We start from the raw sequence: 17945 nt of genomic DNA, 5'->3' as shown, positions 1-17945 counted from the left end.
ATATAGAAGAGATAGAGAGGGTCCAGGTAGCCAGGACCCCAATCCTCAACTTTTCAAAATGATCCATGAGCTCTGTTTCCCAAAGGCCTCTTTGGCCTGTTTTTAACCAGAATGCCTCACACCTTTTCCTCTCCTGGTTGCCTGTGCTTTAGCTATTTCTTTCCTATTTCTTCTCCATTGTCAGACTCACCTCCCGTGATACAGTCCGGGGTATTTGGTTTCCCAGACTCCCTTGCAGTGATACGGCCAGTTTTGGGTCAATGAGACATAAGGGAAGTTTCTGGTAGGCTTCCAGGAAAGTTTTTTTCCCCACTCATGAGGTTGGTCGAGGGGAGAGTGTGAAAAGAGAACCCTGCTCCCTCCTTCTTGGCTTCAGATACAGTTGTGTGAAGATGTGATGCCTGGAGCTGCAGCAGCCATCTTGCTACGTGAGACAACGCGCCAACTCCCTGAGGATGGTACAGCACGAGGGTGCAATGAGCCCAGGTCCTCGATGGGGGACACAAAGTTGCTGACCCAGCCTCGAAACCACCCACCTTCGTTAATTCTCGCCACCATTTACTCTGTTATTGGCGGCCAAATTTGATGCACCCCCTAAATTTCATTGATGCACCCCCTAAATTTCCACCGAGAAACTCAGCTGAAGAAGAAAGGAAGACATCGTGCTGGAGAGCAGCAGCAAACCCAGCCCGTCGCTGGCACCAAAACGTTTGATCGGTTAACCAATATTTATCGGTTGCCTGCTGTCTGCTGAGCTCTGTGTTAAATTCTGCAGACAATGACGTGGTCTCTGCCTCCACGAAGCTCTAAGCTCTCGGCTTAGAGAGGAAGTCAGAGGCTAAACAAGTAATGATTTATTTACAGATGAGAAGCAGAAGGTTCAGGGTCGCTAGGACTTAACCCATGACCAAGGCAGGGGTTGAAGAAGGGTCTTCTAAGATGGTGAAGGTCACTTTTACACTCGGGAAATAAACAACACAGGGGAAAGAGCCGTGCTCCAGGCGAAGGACACTCTAGAGGCAAAGGCCTGAAGGGAGAATAAAGTATGGCAGAGAGAAAGCCTTTGCTTCTAGAGCGGGGTGGGGGCGCGTACTGAAAGGGGAGTTAGAGAGGCTGATGGAGGCCGGAGCACTAGGCTCGAAGGTCATGATGAGTCTGGACGGTATCTGAATGACAATGGGAAGCCACAGAAGAGTTTAAAGAGAAGAGGGACATGTGATCTGATCCGTTTTATGATGAAGACGCTGGAAACTGGTCGGGTGCAGCCTGGAGGAGGCAAAAGCGGATGTCGGAGGCCTTTTCGGAGATGCTCACGGCCCAAGCCCCGCCTGTCTGCTGCACGGCCTGCATATCTCGCCTGCTGGGTGGTTTGCAAACCACACTGTGAGATCCACGATCCATGACCCACAGGCGGGCGTCTGTCCCCAGCTCAGGAGTCTCATATTCTTATGCAAACACAGGTGGAGTCTTCCAAGGTGAGAGAGTAAGACAGGAAGTCCCACTTTTGGGGTCCAACCTTCAGTCACAGCAGGATGGGAAGGCTGGGGCGAAACAGGAAGTCCCACCCAGAAATTCCCGTGCGGAGCAGGCCATTAGCCTCGGTCACACCTGTGTGGCTGATCGAACAGTTTTCGGGCCCCCACCTGGAGAGACGACTGGACTGGGGCTGGTGGCCTGGAAGAGAGAGGAGGGGCGAGGGACAACCTCAGCGGTTCCCCTGGACGTGACAACGACTCTCTCTTTTCTAGCATGCTAGCTCACATGATTCAAAAGTTAGCTGGGTTCTCTCCATTTGCGAGGAATAAAAAACATGTCTAGCCACCCTTGGGAGAGGTGAGACACGAAACGACCCCAACTTCATGGAGGAGAAACTGCATCCCATTTCGGAGACAAAATGGAAGTTTTGCCCATTTTTATGGCAAAAAAATAAAGGAGGTCCCACCTTACTCTCCTTTGAGGAAAAATCGTAACTTCGTTCTTCTTTTAAAATACATAAACGTTGTCTGGGAAGCTCTGTCCAACTCTTATATATGTAAAAAGGATAAAATTGTAGCAGCTTCTTAAAACAACGAGTAAAGCTGGAGGAAGACAATTCAGACTGCCGTGTCCCTGATTAAACAACAAAACAGGGCGTCGCGGGGGCTCCCACACTCACTTGGTGGGCCCTGGTTGGGCTAGGGTCCTCCGGAGGGACTTTGAGGGGCAGAGGCTGTGGGGCCTGCTCTGGGGCCACACTCTGCGACTTCTTTTCTGGTGGGGGGACCACAGGGAAAAAGGCGGGGAGATGCTTCTTTTTCTTGAGAGTCTCTCCTGAAAAAGAGAGAGGGCGAAGAGACACAGAAACACGTGACACGCAGACCCGACCAATGGCGAGGGAAGCTGGGCTGAAGTGGAGCCTCAGTATGATTGGCTGATATGGAGGTAAGAAGGCGGGATGGATGACCCGAAACTGCGCTGATTGGCCCAGCCGAGTCGCCAATGGAGTTTTATCTGAAGATCCTACCTGCTGGCCCATCACTCACCCCGAAAATGGCGCAGGCAACAGATGCACAGAAGGATAAGTACTGCCAGGAGTGCCAAGCCTAGTAGGGAGCCCAGGACGATGCCGGCGATGGCCCCGGGGCCCAGGGTGGGGCCTGGAAGAGACAAAGTGAAGGCTAAGGGGAGCAGGAGGCGTGGCCGGGCCTGTCTCCCAAGCCCCCTCAACCCCAAGCCGCTCAGAAATCAGGAACCCGGGACCCAGCTTTCTCAATTCATTTAACGTTTACGGAGGGACCGGGATGGGCCTGGCATTCTACCAGGTGATGAAGATCCATCGGCGAGCAAATCAAGATAACGACTCTCATGGGGATTAATTTTAGGAGAGAAATCAGAAATGAATGAGCAAATAAATAACGTAATTACAGATTGTGCTCAGAAGAAAAATAAATATGTTGTGATTGAAATAATGGCAGGGGAGGTGACATTTAGAAAGGGTGATGAGGGAAGGTCCCCAAGGAAGGAACGTATTAGCAGAGACCCGGAGGATAAGGAGCCAGGCGTGCTAAACAGGGCGAAGGATGTTTCAAGCAGAAGGAACAGAAAACGCGAAGACTCAGAGGTAGGGAAGAGTCTTCTGTGTTCAGCGAAGGCCAGTGTGGGTGGAAGGTACGAAATGAAAGACGAAGAGGAAGAGGATGGCGATGGAGGGCTGAGCGGGGACCAGAGCCTGGGGAGCTCGTAGGAATGTATGAAAAGCTTTTGAGGAGGTCAGCGGCGACATGGTCCGATCCGTATGACTCTGGCTCCTACGTATGAAGAGTAAGTTGTAGGAGGGCAATGGGGTGGGGCGGGGCGGTATCAATGAGATTCCACGTCAGAAGCCTAGGAGGGGATCGGTGGCATCTGATCTATGGGAGATCAAGAAATGGATGATCTAGAATGCACGGAAGGCAGCCAGGACCGTTGGTGGACTGGGGACGTTCGAAGTGACTTGAGTATTCGTGGTGGTGCATCCAGTCAAACATCCGGAGCTCGTCAGTGGGGGAGGGGGGATGGAAAAGACGGGGGGACACGGTTTGGGGCAAAAACGTTGAGAAATCTGTTTTGGACATGTGAAGTTTGAGAAGCCAATTGGACATCCAAAATGAAGAAGCCAGGTTAGGGAGGTGGCTTTTCAAATGTGAAGTTCAGAAGAAAAGTCTGGGCTTGGGATCAGACATTCGAGAGTCATACGAGTAATAATTAAATTCAAGGCAGGGAGAATACACAGAGTCCCCCTGGGGAGACACACAGGTAGTGAAGAGGTCTGAACGCTGAGACATCCAATACTTAGAAGCTGGGGATTGTTATGGGTTGACCTGTGTGTCCCACCAGAAAGCTATATTGACACTCTAACCCCAGCGCTTGTCAATGTGAACTTGTTTAGAAATAGCGTCTTTTCAGATTATCTTGACTTGATTACACCTGCAGAGACTCTATTTCCAAATGAGGGTACCTTCGCAGGTCCCGGGGGTCACGATGATAATATACCCTTTTTGGGGAGATGCAATTCAACCACTCAAGTCAAGGTGAGATCATTAGGGTCCACCCTAACCAGTACGACTGGTGTCCTTACAAGTATAAGCCAGAGACACACACAGGGAGGAGGAGGCCGTGGCAGAGATTGGACCGACATGGCTGCCAGCCATGGAATGCCAAGAATTGACAGCCGTCATCCGAAGCTGGAGGAGGTGAGCAAGGATTCTACCCGTAGTCTCAGAGGGGACACAGCCCCGCTGACACCTTCGTTTTGGACTTCTGACCTCCAAAAGCTGTGAGAGAACGCGTTTCTGTTGTTTCTGCCACCCAGTCCGTGGTCCTACATTCCGGCAGCCCCAGGAAAGTAATGCCGGGGAGCGGAAGGGTCCACTGAAACAGACTGAGGGAGGCAGCCCGGGGGGGGCTCCCATGGCCCCAACTCACCGGCTCTGTACACTCGGCTCGATGAGGGCGTCCCCGGCTGACCCCCCAGAGTGGGCAGGACGCGCAAGGCCCACGTCCCGGGGTTCCGAGGAGGGAGGGGCACCACAGCAGATCGCTCCTGGGGCCCCAGGACGAGCAGGGAGACCCAGTCCCTGTAAGTGTTGGCTCTGCCCTGCTCGGGCCCCTCCGGCCGAGCCTGGATCTCAAAACCGCTGATCAGGGCCCCGCGCTCCACGTCCCAAGTCAGCACTGCTGCATCCTGGGCTCTCTGCAACCTCCACGAGGAGATAGAGGGTCCTGGGGAGATCAAGGCGGGTGGGCGGGATTTGTGGGTCCTGGAGGGGAGAGGGAAGGGGGCTGCTGAGGGCCTGGGCTCATAGGTCCCTGGGGAAGAGGGTCTAAGGACCCAGACCCCCGGGTCAACAAGGGAAGGCGTGGCTGGGGGCCTGGACTCCTGGGTCTGAGGGAGGAGGGACTGAGGATCTGGATTTCTGAGTCTGAGGGGGCGGGCCTGGGGATCTGGACTCCTCAGTTCTGGGAAGAACAAGGACTCACCAGAGAGAGTGATGTGGTCGGCCCCAGCACCCAGCGCCCCACTGCACAACACGGAGTAATTTCCCAGGTCCCAGTCCAGGCTGAAGTTGCCAATGAGTAGAGTCTGCCCGTCCTGGCTGAGCCGCAGCCGGCCCCCACCTCCGGTGGCCAGGGGCCGCCCTTCCCGGGCCCAGGACGCTCTGGAAGGTGGCCTACAGCCAGAGGCCTCCAGCGCCACCTCTGCCTCCCCTGACTGTGTCTCCTCCACCGTCGGATGCAGTAGCACCTCTCGAGGGGCCTCTGCAGGCACAAGAAAACCAGTCAAGGAGATCGGGACCTTGTCCTGCCTGGAGTCACAGAAGTCCCGCGTCCTTGGGCGAATCAGCGATGAAGGCTCGACGCCTCAGCCACATGAGGAAGCGCGGCCCTTCGCTCCCTGCGCGTCACTCATCGCCTTTCCTTAAAGAGGACTGACTAAGCACATGCCAGAGGCCAGGTCCTGGGCTGGGACACTCGTGTGATTCTCAACGATTTAGTGCTCTGAACACGTGAGAAGGTGTCAGCCATTTTCCTGGACCCAGGAAAGAAATTTCGTCCCTGCCCCGCCTGACATATAGGAAAACCCTGGGTCCTTCTGTAGAGCTAAAGACCCAAAAATAATAATAATAAAATAATAATAATAATAATAATAATAATAATAATAATAAATCAATCCTTTTTCCTGGAGTTGAGAAGTCTCCCTTTCTCATGTCCTAAAGGAGGGAAGAAATACCTCGGCCTCCTCTGGAAATAGGAAAGAAGTCTCAGTCGCTCTCACCTGGGGTAACAGTGCAGGTGCGCGTGGTCACCAGGTGGCGAGCAAGGCACGTGACGGGGACGCCGCTGAGCCGGGGGTGGGCGGGGACAACCGCCAGGAGCACAGAGTGCATCGGCCCCGCGCGGACGCCTTCGGGGAGACCCTGGAACAGCAGGGAGGCGGCAGGGGACCCGCCAGGCCACCAGCAACGGAAGCGGAGGCTGCGGTCCCCCGGGCCCCCTTCAATGGAGCACTGTGGGGACCCGGGGGGCAGATCTGTGGAGAGGACAGAGAGAACGAGAGGTCAGCTTCACTGCCATCTCCCCTCTAGCCGAGTCTCACCACGCATTCACCCAACCCCTTCCTCACTTAGCCCCGCCCCTTCTCCGGGTGACCCAGCGCTGGGTCGCTTCCACTCTTTCCCGTGAGTGTCCCCTCCTCTTTTACAAGGAAACTCCGTCTTCCCTGCGCTCTTCCTTGACGGCCCCGCCCCTCCGCTGTGGCCCTCCCACCCACATGCTGGCCCCGCCCCTCCCTTGCTGGTTCTGTCATTTTATTCCATTGTAGATTATTCCACTTTCAGAGTTGGAGCCCTTGCCTTTCAGGGTTTTCTACCTGTCATTTCTGTCTTTCCTCCTGCTCCTCTCTTGAGTCACCGGTTCTTCCTGTTTCCACTCCATTCTCCCTGGCCTCATCTCTTAATTAAAGTACACTGCTCCTGACTGACATGCTGGCACTGCCTGACATTGCCTGGTTCTGCCCCTTCCTTGAGCGACTGATTTCATGGCATTTTGAGCCCCTTCTTCCAGCTGGAGCCCTTGCTCCCAGGGTTCCTCCCACTCCAGAGTTTGTCACTGCCCTCCCTTGCTGGAGCCCACGACTCCATTCCTCCTCCCTTGGCGGCCCTGCCCCCTCTGCGGTGGCCCCTCCCACCCACATGCATCTCCGCTCCTCCCTGCCGGCCCCGCCCCTCCGCGGTGGCGGGTCCTCTCCCGGCACCCCGGCCCTGCATCCCGCCCCGGCCGCGCTCACCCGCCACCGTAAGGTTGAGCAGCGAGCGGCGGCGGAGGCCGGTGCGCGGGTTCGCCGCAAGACAGGCGTAGGCGCCGGCGTGGCCCGGCCCGACCGCGGGCAGCAGGAGGCGCGGGCCCGCGGGCACCGCGGCCTCGGCGGGGTCCGCCAGGCTCCACGCGATGTCGGCGGGCGGCCGCGAGGCGGCGCTGCAGCGCAGAGTCACGTTGCTGCCCGCGGTGACATAGAGGGCGGGGTCGGCGTCGCGGTCCGAGGAGATCTTGATGACCGGAGGATCCGGGCCGTCTGGGTGGAGGGAGGGGTTCGGGACGGCGAGAGTCGGGGCCACCCGGGTCTAGACCTCCAGCTCCCTCCTCCCCAGGGCTCCAGGGCTCCAGGGCCCCGCCCCGCGCCGAAGCATCCCCCAACTCACAGAAGACGCTGACGTCAGCCGCGGCCTCCGTGTGTCCGAAGGGGCTGCGGACGCGACAAGTGTACCGGGCGTGGTCGCTGCGCACAGGGCGCGCGATGAGCAGCTGGTCGCCCTCCGCTCGGATCCGGAGCGACTCCGCTCCCTCCGGGTCCCCCGCCTCCAGGGCGCGTCCGTCGCGACTCCAGCTCAGCTCCCCGCGCCCCGGCGCCCACCCCAAGCAGCGCAGCCGGAGCTCGACAGCCCCCTCCTCTGTCTCCGGAGCTTCGGGCTGCACCGACAGCTGGGGCAGGGGCTCTGGGAGAGGGGGACGTGCTCAAGACTCAGGGCTTCCTCGTCCCTTAGGCGCAGGACTCCAAGCCCCAGCCCCTCCTCGCCCTCCCCGGGTCTGCCAGGTCCAGCCGCAGCCTCCTCCTGGGCCCAGCGGTGCTCGTCTCGCGGACCCATGAGTACGAACCTCCAGCTCTCTCTCTGGACTGCAAGCCCCCGGGAGTCGTGATCCCCACCCAGGTCCAGCTTCCCTCAGGTGCCCTATCTTGACCCCCAGACCCTTTTCTCCTCTCTGCCCTCTCCCCGCCTCCAGCCCAGAAGTCCTCTCTGCCCTGAGCACGGCCCCCATCCTCTGGGGAAGAAACGTCCTCAGAACAGCGCGACCCCACAGGTCTGGCAGAGCAGCCCCTACCGCCTGCGCTCTGGAGCCCGAGGCCCACTTACCGTATACGCCCACCGTGAACTCCTGAATCTGCCGGGAGACGCCGGCCCGGATGACCTCGGCCGTGTAGACCCCAGCGTCTTCCAGCCGGGCAGAGGCGAGCTCCAGACCCCCTCCCGCCTGGTCAAATCGCAGGCGGTCTCTGTGAGCGGGGTCCAGGCTGATCAGAGGAGCCTCCGGCCCCAGGCCCCCCGCTGCCAGCACCTTGGAGCCGCGGCGCCAGACCACCAGAGGGGCAGGGGGCCCAGGGCTGGGGACTGGAACCAGGGGGAGCTGGATGGTAGTCCCCACCAGCACCGCGAGAGGCCCCCCCACTTGCTGGGGGAAGCTGGGCCTTGGGAGGGCTTCCGCGGGGACTTTGGGGTCCGGTCCGTGGGTGGAGAATTTAAAGTCTGGATCCCCGGGGGAAAACTGTGACCCTGGGTCCTCCACGGACACCTCACTACCAGGGACTTGAGTAGAAACGTTCGAAGCTGGGGTTTTAACAGGGAAGCGGGCTTCTGTGTCCTGGGCAGGAACTGGAGAAACCGAGATATCGGGAAACACTTGGGGACCCGGGCCCCCAGAGGAGGCGGGGTCCGGGACCAACTGTCCGTCCCCCGCAGAGGCACTTGCCCAGGACCCAAGCACGTCGTTCAAATCTGGAGCCTCAGAAAGCCATTTGGAATGGGGGATTCCAGTTGTGGGTTTTGAACCTAGAGATTGATCCGGAAATTTCCAGCTGGGGGGGTTGGTGGAGGGGACATTCGCTCCTGGCCCTGGGAAGAGCTTCCTGAGTCAGAGGTGAAATTGGCTCGCTGAACTCCAGGAGAGGCTCTGAGGGTGGCGACCCCTCCTCCGGAGGCTGCAGGGGAGAGGAGGGGGTGTTGGGGGACTGCTGATGGAGGGACCGGTGGGGAAGCGGCTGGGGTGAGGGGGTCTTACCCAGGAGCAGGAAGAGCGGCAGAGCCCGTGAGGGGTCCATGGTGCTGGCCCCGAGGACAGTGCAGTGATACTCGGCCTGCACCCCGCCGTCCAAGGACGAGTCCGACAGGACTGGTAGCTTCCTGGGCGGGGAGGCAGCCAGACCCAGTGGGAGGCACCGGGACCCTCCACCCATCAGGCTAGGGCTGAGTGGCCCACCCCACCCCACTGGTACTCACCAGCTGGTCCCATCTGAGGGGTGGCCCAGCCCGACCCTCCGCCCTGCCCACCCCCGGGGAGGGGGGGAGGGGAAGATGGTGAGCGCTAAGTCCCAGCTGGAAAGATGGGAGCAAAGCCAGGAAGACTTCCTGAAGGAGGGTGAGGTGACCTTTCAGAGAGCCCCACCTCGGACGGCCTTAGCCTGAGCGCAAGCTTCCTCCTCCCCAGGCTCCTGGCCATAGGTCCGCCCTGTCCTGCCTGCAGCCTTAGATACCCAGGTCAGACCCTGCTCTTCCTCTGTTCCAAACCCTTTCGTGGCTCCCCGTGCCCTCGGGACTAAGTTTCAAGTGGCTTTCTCCCACCCGGTCATATCCCCTGAGACCCAGGGCTGCACCTCTGTGTCCCCCAGAGCTTCCATGCCCTGCGTCCTACTGAAATCAGTGTCTTTCCTCTGACCTGACCCTCCCTCTGGGTTCTCCATCTCAAGTATGGTTCTACCATCCTCACAGGGGCTGGAAGCCTCCTCTCCCTCCCCACCCTCACTGGGTCAGTCTCTGAACCCCAACCCTCCTCCCCCCTGCACCCCTCTGCCCCGGCCTCTCTGCCCTCCCCGCTCCGGCCTTACTCTTCGAATGTCCTGCCATCCTGAGGCCCCATCTCTCCCCTCCCAGATTTGCAGGTGGTTTCCTCTGCCTGGAATGCTCTCCCTTGCTTCCCGCCCCGCTCCAGGCTGCCTCTCCGACTTGTTCTTCAAGTCTCTCACTAAGAACGAAAATAATAATTACCACTTACCGTGCACCCGGGAACCGTGCAAAAATGCTTCCCAGGTATGACTGGGCTGAACCTTTCCGAATGCCCTGTGAGCTGGGTGTTTATAAACCAGGGGGCCGTGGCTCAGAGGGGTCAAGGGAACTGCTGGCGGTTGCACAGCAAGAAGGAGAAGCTGGGCCTCAGCCCGAGATGGTCAGGCTGCTCGCTCCTTCTGAGAGCTTCCACCACCCATGCTGACCTCGGCGCCTCTGCTCAGCTCCCAGTCCTTCGAGCTTACCCAGACACAGTTCTCGCCACGTTGGTGATAATGGCAACAGTATATAGTGAGAATGTACTGTTTTTCTGTGTGTCAGCGAGGGTCCGAAATCACCGAGTTCGACTCTCGGCCCCCCGGCTCTGCATCCCCATACTAGGTTTCGATATAGTCTGTTGCTTGTCTATCTCTCCAACCAGAATCAGAGCTTCTGGGCTCCTGTCCCCTCAAGTCTCGGCAGGGGACCTGGCACCCGGAGTCCTCAGCAAATGCTTTGCAAATGAAAGCCCTTCTCCCGTACCTCACTGATATTGTCTTTGAGATTCACCTTCGATGCCACCCTGGGAAGTCTCTCTGACCCCACAGGGCAGGTCAGATGCCCGCTGTGGGTTCCCAAGCGCCCAACCCGCCTCCTCTTATGGCACACAGCACCCCGACTCATGCCCACGTCCACACCCCCCCTTCGACATGGAAGCTTCTCAAGCGCAAGGGCTGGAAATAACTCACCTGGGTCCCCGGCGTCGCCCAGCACAGGGCCTGGCACCCAGGACACTTAAGCGAATGTTTGTTGAATGAATCAAAGAACGGTGTCCATGGAATGAGGTAACAGAGACAGACGTCAGGAGTCAAAGTTTTATTGCCGAGTTTCCTGGAGGGGCTCAGATCCTCCCAATCTCCCGCAGCTTGGCCACCAGGTCCTCCGTGGTCTCCACCTTGACGCCAGCCGTGCGCTGGGGCGGGTCCTCCACGCTAACCACAGAGAGCTTGGAGGTCAGGTCCACGCCCAGGTCCCCGGCCTTGAGCACCTCGATCTTCTTCTTCTTGGCTTTCTACACACAGGAAGCCCCCGCTCACAGGGCTGCCGAGGCCCCAGCCCACCCTCCTGCAGCCCGCAGCCAGGAGCGCCGCCTGCAAGACCATGCCCATTGGCTGAACCCTTCTGAGTTCGTGTCCACTGGCCAGGACATGGGGACCTCTGACAAGGCCACACTGGGTGTGGGTAATCCCTGTTGGCTGGGATTTCCTGGGAAGCTCTCCCATGTGGGAGTCCTGTAGTCAGCCGGCTTGGGAAACTGTGCATTGGCTGGAAAGACCGGCAAACTCATCTTTCTGGCAGTAATAATTCACTGCACTTTGGGCCAAGCTGACCACACGGAACTCTGCCTATTGGCTGAGATGACACACAGAACCCACCCTGTTGGCTGAGATGCCACAGTGAACACACCCTATTGGCTGATGTGACCCAATAAATCCTCCTTATTTGGCTAGGATTACTCAATGAACTGTTCCCTTTGGTTGAACTGACCCTTTTTACTGTCCAGTGAAGCCTTTCTATTGCCTGAGATAAATGGCAAACCTATCCTGATGGCCAAAACAGCTGCCACGAACTATCATTATTGGTAGAAATTACCCAGTGAATCTTGTTAGCCAAAATGACCAGTGATCCCTTCCTTAAGGCCAGATGTCCCTTGGATCCTGTCTCCTCCCATCTGGCCACCAGGGAGGTACTGGGCCTGCGACACTCACGCACCCCCAGGCCCTCAGTGACCCCGCCCTGGCCCTTGGCAACCCTCTCAGGCCCTTGGTGATCCCCCCAGTCCTCACCATGATGTTGGGCAGCGTGGCATATCGGGGCTCGTTGAGCCGCAGGTCAGCGGTCACCACAGCAGGCAGCTTCAGGCGCAGGGTCTCCAGGCCTCCGTCAACCTCCCGCTCCACTTTCAACTTGTCCCCTTCCAGCGTTAACTGGGAGGCGAAGGTGCCCTGGGTGCGGACAGCGTGGGGGGAGTGGGCAGGTTAATTCGGGGCGGGCCACCACCAAAGATACGCACGGAGGAGTGGACGAGAGAGAGAGCATCTGGCGAGGTGCCCTGCAGACGCCCAGTTCAAAAGGAAGCCACAGAAAGAGACCTCGAAAACCTAGGGGAAGGCACCCTCACTCTCGCTGGAGGCCAAGGCGTGGGGCTCAGCATCCTGGGTCTCCCTTCCCTGGTCATCGTGAGCACGTACTGAGTACTGGGTGCCGTTCTGAGCAATCTAAATGCATTAGGGCATCCGATGCTCACAGGACCATCGGGAACGGCCGTGTCCCCACTTTACCGATGAGGAAAGCTGAGGCAGACAGAGGCCCAAAGACACGTCCACTGCCACCCACAGCCGGCACGTCTGGTTCCAGGCTCCATGCCATGCTTCACCTACCCACCATTCCGTCCCCAAGAGCTCCCTTCAAGACCCCTCTGCTGGGTCCACAACAGCCTCGTGTTTGACCTTCATTCTCACAATGTCCCCAGAGGCCCCATGTCCTTGGGAGGCAAAGAAGGCCTCCCTGGAGGGGTGATACCTGAGGGGTATCTATCGGAAGGACAGGAGTGAAAACCCTGAGCGACCTGAGGGAACCTTCTTCCAGGCTGCAGGAACGGCACGTGCAAAGGCCCCGGGGCAGGGGTGAGCTTGGTAAGTCGGGGGTGGGGGGATCGGTAGGGGGCATGTGAAGGGCTGGAGGAAGCCGGGGTCCCAGCTGGCAGCCCCCGCTTCCCGCATGCTGCAGCAGCCTCCTGCTTTAAGCCTGCCTCGCTGCAGAAGGGCGGGGACAGGAGGGGACGCGCTCCAAGCTCCCCGCCTCGGCCTCAGCGGGGGCTCCCCGCTCCAGCCTCACCTGTGGCCAGTCCAGAAATCCGGCTGTCATCTGCCCTGTCTGGTTACAGTCATCGTCGATGGCCTGAGTGGGGACAGAGAGAAGACCGTGACAATGTGGCTTTTCACGCACCATGGGGGCCTTTGTCTGGAACAGGGGTTCGCAAACATTCCCTATAATGGCCCCAGATAGTAAACATCACCCGGCCTCTGTCACGGCAACCCACTCTGCCTGGTGCACCGGCAGCCACAGACAACACACGTCTACACATACAAACTGGGGTGGCGGTGTTCCAATAAAACTTTATTTACAGAATCAGTGGTGGCCACAGCCAGTTTCCTAACTCCTAGTCTAGAAAGATCCCATCCTTCACAGGAGCCCAGGGACGGGCAGTCGCTCATCTGGGGCACACGAGAGCACCTGGTACCCCCAGTGCCAAATCTTTGCTCCATTTAAATATTCGAAGTCAATGCACAGGGTTTGGGCCAATAGAAACGTTCTGTCCCCCAGCCCAGTGATTGGTTCAGGGGCGGGCCCATGACTCCAGCTGGACCAATGAGGAGGCCGCCCTGGGCGTTTGCCTGGCCCTCGGGAAAGGCTCTTTTCTCTCCACTGGGGCCTCTGGGCTGCGGGGCTATGAGCCTGGAGGCCCGGAGAGCGAAGTCACGACAGAGGAGCAGGTCGCACAGCGCACGTGACCCTGGACCAAGCCACGCCTGCAGCCCGCATCGCGTGCGCTAGTGAGTTTGGGTTTTGGCTTGAGCCAGCTTGAGCCCTGATCCCGCCACTCAGGACGAAGCACCCTGACCAGCCCACCCAGCATCTCCCCAGCTGGAGGCCCACCAGCCAGGACAGGCAGGACGGCAGAAGCCGAACCCATGGGCAGATGCGGGGGACTCCAACAGCCGTGCCAGCAGCCCCCGTGTCCCGGGAAGCTGGCGCGGACCTGGTCTCGGGCCCCACACGGACCCGGCCTTCTCGGCCGGACTCTGGTGAGGCCTCTGCCTCCCTCTCCTGTCCTGTGCTCTCGCCACCCGCTGTCGGCTCTGTTTTCTACTGCCTGCCTCGGGCAGGGCGGCCAGTGACCTACCGGTTCCCATTGGGGGTAGGGCCGGCCCTCTGGAACCCCGTCTCTCCCCACGGGGCCCCAGCTCTGCGTCTGAGCCTCCGTGCCGTCTCTGCACCATCTGACCTTCCTCAGCCTCCATCCCTGCCTCTCGGTTTCCCCTCCGACGCCTGCCTGTCTCCGGCTCTTCTGATGGCCCGCCGGTGCCCCTCCCCCGGCAGGGGGGCCCACAAGGTCTGTCCTCAGAGGACTCGGTGGGGAGGCCACCCCCGAGGAAGGCTGGCCCTGGTCCGCACAGGAACGGACGGGCCGGAACGCACGCCTGCCTTGGCCGGGAGAGCCGGGAGCTGGAGGAGGCTCTAGTCGAGACCTCACCCTCCAGCCTCCTCTGTTAGGCCCCAGCCTCCTCCCCAAACTGCCGGCTCCAGCCTCTCCCCTCCCAGTCATGGGGTTTCTGCACCCACAGCGCTCCCGCCCCTTCCCTGCTCATAGACCTCCGGGGTCCCCATGCCCTCCACAAGCCCTGGGTCTCTGTGCAAGCCCAGGCCTCGATCCCGAACCCGCACAGTGTCCCCCACGTCCTCGCGCCTGCTCTTCCAGATCCTGGCAGCAGCCCAGCCCCCAGCCCCTTCCCTCCAGCCACCTGTCCCTCCGCTCTGTCCCTCTGTGCTGTCGGACTGGGCCCCGGCCTCCTTTTCTCCCACATGAACCCTTCTCAGGGCCGCTGCAGATCCACCGTCACCCGGCAGGACCACCAGTGACCTGCCGTCCTGCTCCAGCTCTCTAGCGGGGGTGCTCAGCCCAGGACATCCGAGGCCCAGGCGAGAGCCCCCTGCAGTCTCGCCCCACGGCCCTGCACCCCTGAGCGGGGACAGAGGCGGGAGCCGGGGAGGGCCGGGCACACCCACCTGCTTGCCCAGAAGCACCAGGTCCACCTTCTCCTTTTCCGCCAGCTTGGCTAGGACCCGGGCCACCTGCAGGGGACCCAGGCGGTCTGCCTCTGCAGCTGGCACCTCCACGTGGATGCCTCGGTCTGCACCCATGGCCAGGGCCGTGCGGATGGTCTCCTGACAGGAAGAGAAGCGGCTTGACTTGGCTTCTGGCCCCAGGGGGACCCAGGAGCCGGCGCCAGCCTCCTCCTCCGTCAGATCTAGGAGCTGGGCCCCGAGCCCCTCAGGGCCGGGAGTCCGGGCCCCGGCAGCCCCCCGCGGGCCCTGGGCACCTGGCACTGGGCGGGCCCGCAGCTGACGGCGATGACCTCCTTCACCAGCTTCTTCTCCTTGAGCCGCACCGCCTCCTCCACGGCGATCTCGCAGAAGGGGTTCATGGAGTGCTTCACGCCGTCTGTGACCACGCCTGTCTTGTCAGGCTTCACACGGATCTGCCCGGCCAGGAGACAAGGGACAGGGTCAGGGGGAAGGAGGCGAGACAAGGGCCGCAGCACTCGCCCTGGCACAGGCTGGAGGGGACGACGGGGCCCGGAGGGGCAGGGCCTTGTCCGGGGACAGAGCCGGTCAGCACTGAAGGCCTCCTCTACCACACAGGCAAAGGTGGGGGGCCGGCAAAGCTTCCCTCTTACGCTGCGTCTTCACCGAGCCCCCACTGGGTCCTGGCCCTGAGTTGGGCAAGGCCGTTCTGGATTCTTGGTGGAGAAAATCTGGAAAAACGGCAGGAGTGGACACGAGGAGACAGCTGGGCAGCTGTGAGTCACTGACATAAGAGATGGCAGTGGCCCGGACAGCCGGGAGAGTGGGGGTGCAGAGGGGATGGATCGGAGGTCTTGGGAGGTGCAGCGGGCAGAACCTGGCGCTGGATGGGGTGCTGGGGGAGGCGGGAGGGGGGCTCAAACAGACTGCCGGCTTGCTGGTGGGCACTTGGCACAGCAGGGAGGGCGCCGGCTTCAGCTCTGCGCTGGGGACGCCCGCGGCAGCCCCGCAGGCAGCCTGCGTGACCCGGCCCGGCCTCCTCTCTCTTCCCCCCTGTGGCCGTCAGCAAAGACTCGGCCAGAGCAGACCTGGGTAGCCACAGGGCCCAGCTGGGGACACTGTGACACTCACTCTCACTATTGTCCTGAACGCTTCTCTCTGGGGCTGATGCGTGTGGCTGTCCCTCCCACCAGCCGGACAGGATAGAGACAGGGGTCTGGGGTTCAAACTGGGGTTCCCACTCAGGCCGGGCCTCCTGGACCGATACATTAGAAGGAGTAGGACAAGGGGGACAAAGAGAAAAAAGACACCTGTCGTTTCCTGTCATTATCATTATCTCGTTTTTGAAGTCATTTTAACTCCAAAAAATAAGGCTCGCATTTCAGGACTGATCAATTTACTCTCCAGAAACACAAAACCCACATGCTGAACCCATGTGTTTACACAAGAACCCGTGCTGGGCGCATTACATGCTCCCCAGAATCCCCCAGATGTGCCCCTGGCTGGGTCCCTTGCCTCCCTCCACCTTCCCGCAAGCACCCTATTTAAAACGCACCCCTCCCAACTCTCCCCTCCACCCGCATCTGTTTAACCCTTTCTGTAGCGCTGACCTCTGCTGACTAACCACACGCACTGTACTCAAAATTTACAATCCATCTTCTCCCCACCAGGATGTCACCTCCCCGAGGACATGGATTTACTTCTATTTTGTTCGTGACTGTATCCCCAGGGCCTAGCATGGTGTCCGGCACATAGTAGGTGCCTGGCACATAGTAGGTGCGCAGTAAACACTCGTTGGTCGAATGAATGAGAACTCGCTCACATTAGAACCTGTACCTGTCCATCCAAACACTTAGTCAACAACACGGCAGCTAAAAGGCAAAAGCCTCTCATGACAGAGTTAAATCTGAGCGAGGAGTTTCCCTTTTAAACAAGAAAGCAGCCCCCCACCACTGTGCTGGTGAGCCGGGGGGCTGGTGCAGGGCCCCAAGCCTGACCCTTCTCTGGCAGGATGGGGGGCCGCAGAGTCCTGACTTTGAGGAGGAAGGGACGAGAACTATCTGGCACCAAGGACACCTGCCAGCTCACCTACTCCCACAGACCTTTTAAGCCTGAAACGATTTCCGGCTTCAAAACTACTGTTTAATTAAATTACATAAGTCAAGAAACAATGGTGAGTCTGAAAAATCAGTAATAGCCTCTCTCTCTTTTTGTTTAATAATGATGTTTTATAAATCGAAGGATATGATTCAGCAGGAAACACCAGGCTTTCTCTCAAGGGGCAAGTATTGACCCTCAGCGGAACTAGCCCTGAGCCAGGCGGGCGACGCTCCGGGGTTTTGTGCATTACGTCATTTAGCCGGAGGCTGGTGACTGCCGTCACCACCTTCATCTGCCAGTGAAAGGACTGAAGCCGAACTCCCGGTCTGTGTGGGGAAGGGAAGCATGAGAGCCGCCCGGATGCCAAGTGTGGCCACAGAGGTGGGCGGGCCAGTCCTTTGACCTCCTGCCCACCGTATCGCAGTGGGTTTCTGTGAAGGGACTTCTGACAGCTTTCCCTGAGCCCCTGACACAGCTCAAGGACCCCTGTTCGGTGCTGCCCTCTAGGCTTTCTGTCATGCGTGTCACCGGGACTGTGCTGGGGCTTCAGGTAGGGCACTGGGTGACCAGGGCAGCCAAGGCCAGATGGGAGACAGTGGCCAGCAAGCGACGACGCTGACAAAGGGCTAGGTGGCAGTCAGCACCGAGACCGTTCAACAGGACACCTCGTGTGGGGCAGAGAAGACACATCCCGAAGGTGACACGTGTGACCTGAGTGGCGAGGAGGTGCCAGACATGCCAAAAGCAGGAGGGGCGAAGGGGAGTGGGCAAAGCCACGTGTTCCCAGAACTGACAGGAGGCGTGGCTGGCCGGGGCGGCCCCGAGACGGAAACCGGTTTTCTGGGACCCACAGACCCATCCCTTGGAGGGTCCTCCTTAGCAAAGTGAAGGTCACACCATGACACACAGCTGCTCCGGCCTCTTCTGGGCCTCAGGAGAAGCCCTGGACGCTAAGCTTCACCGACCTCATGGAAAATGTGTCCTTGGCCGGAACTGAGTACACTGTGATGCCAAGTGCCTATTAATACCCTAGACACGCACAGACAGCCAGATGCCCAGACACACTTACACAAACACACCCAGACACAGACACGCACACACACACGCTGACACGCACATACACACAAACACACACACACACGTTCA

At 59.4% G+C, this 17945-nt stretch overlaps 2 protein-coding genes across 2 annotated transcripts in view; both read right to left on the bottom strand.

Annotated features, from left to right (window-relative positions):
* Nucleotides 1–839: 839 nt before the first annotated feature.
* VSIG10L (V-set and immunoglobulin domain containing 10 like) lies at nt 840–10424 on the bottom strand. Its single transcript, XM_039839597.1, is given in 12 exon segments — nt 840–1674; nt 2156–2310; nt 2523–2636; nt 4444–4740; nt 4999–5277; nt 5795–6049; nt 6806–7090; nt 7218–7511; nt 7929–8681; nt 8684–8770; nt 8851–8972; nt 9674–10424. Coding segments are annotated over 12 exon segments (2745 nt in total). The 5' UTR covers nt 9706–10424; the 3' UTR covers nt 840–1602.
* Nucleotides 10425–10691: 267 nt separating this feature from the next.
* Nucleotides 10692–17945, bottom strand: part of ETFB (electron transfer flavoprotein subunit beta) — a 10272-nt gene continuing 3018 nt past the window's right edge. Inside the window, exons 2-6 of the mRNA XM_039839598.1 lie at nt 14996–15154; nt 14682–14840; nt 12729–12791; nt 11678–11836; nt 10692–10902 (exon numbers count right to left, since the gene is read on the bottom strand). Of these exons, the coding sequence (XP_039695532.1) occupies nt 10732–10902; nt 11678–11836; nt 12729–12791; nt 14682–14840; nt 14996–15154 (711 nt within the window). The 3' untranslated portion in view covers nt 10692–10731. The remainder of the gene's footprint in view (nt 10903–11677; nt 11837–12728; nt 12792–14681; nt 14841–14995; nt 15155–17945) is intronic.

Source organism: Pteropus medius, unplaced genomic scaffold, assembly GCF_902729225.1.
Source record: "Pteropus medius unplaced genomic scaffold, Ma_sr-lr_union100, whole genome shotgun sequence".
NCBI classification, from domain to species: domain Eukaryota; kingdom Metazoa; phylum Chordata; class Mammalia; order Chiroptera; family Pteropodidae; genus Pteropus; species Pteropus medius.
The sequence above is the reverse complement of the archived record's forward strand: the minus strand, read 5'-3'. Positions and strand labels throughout refer to the sequence as shown.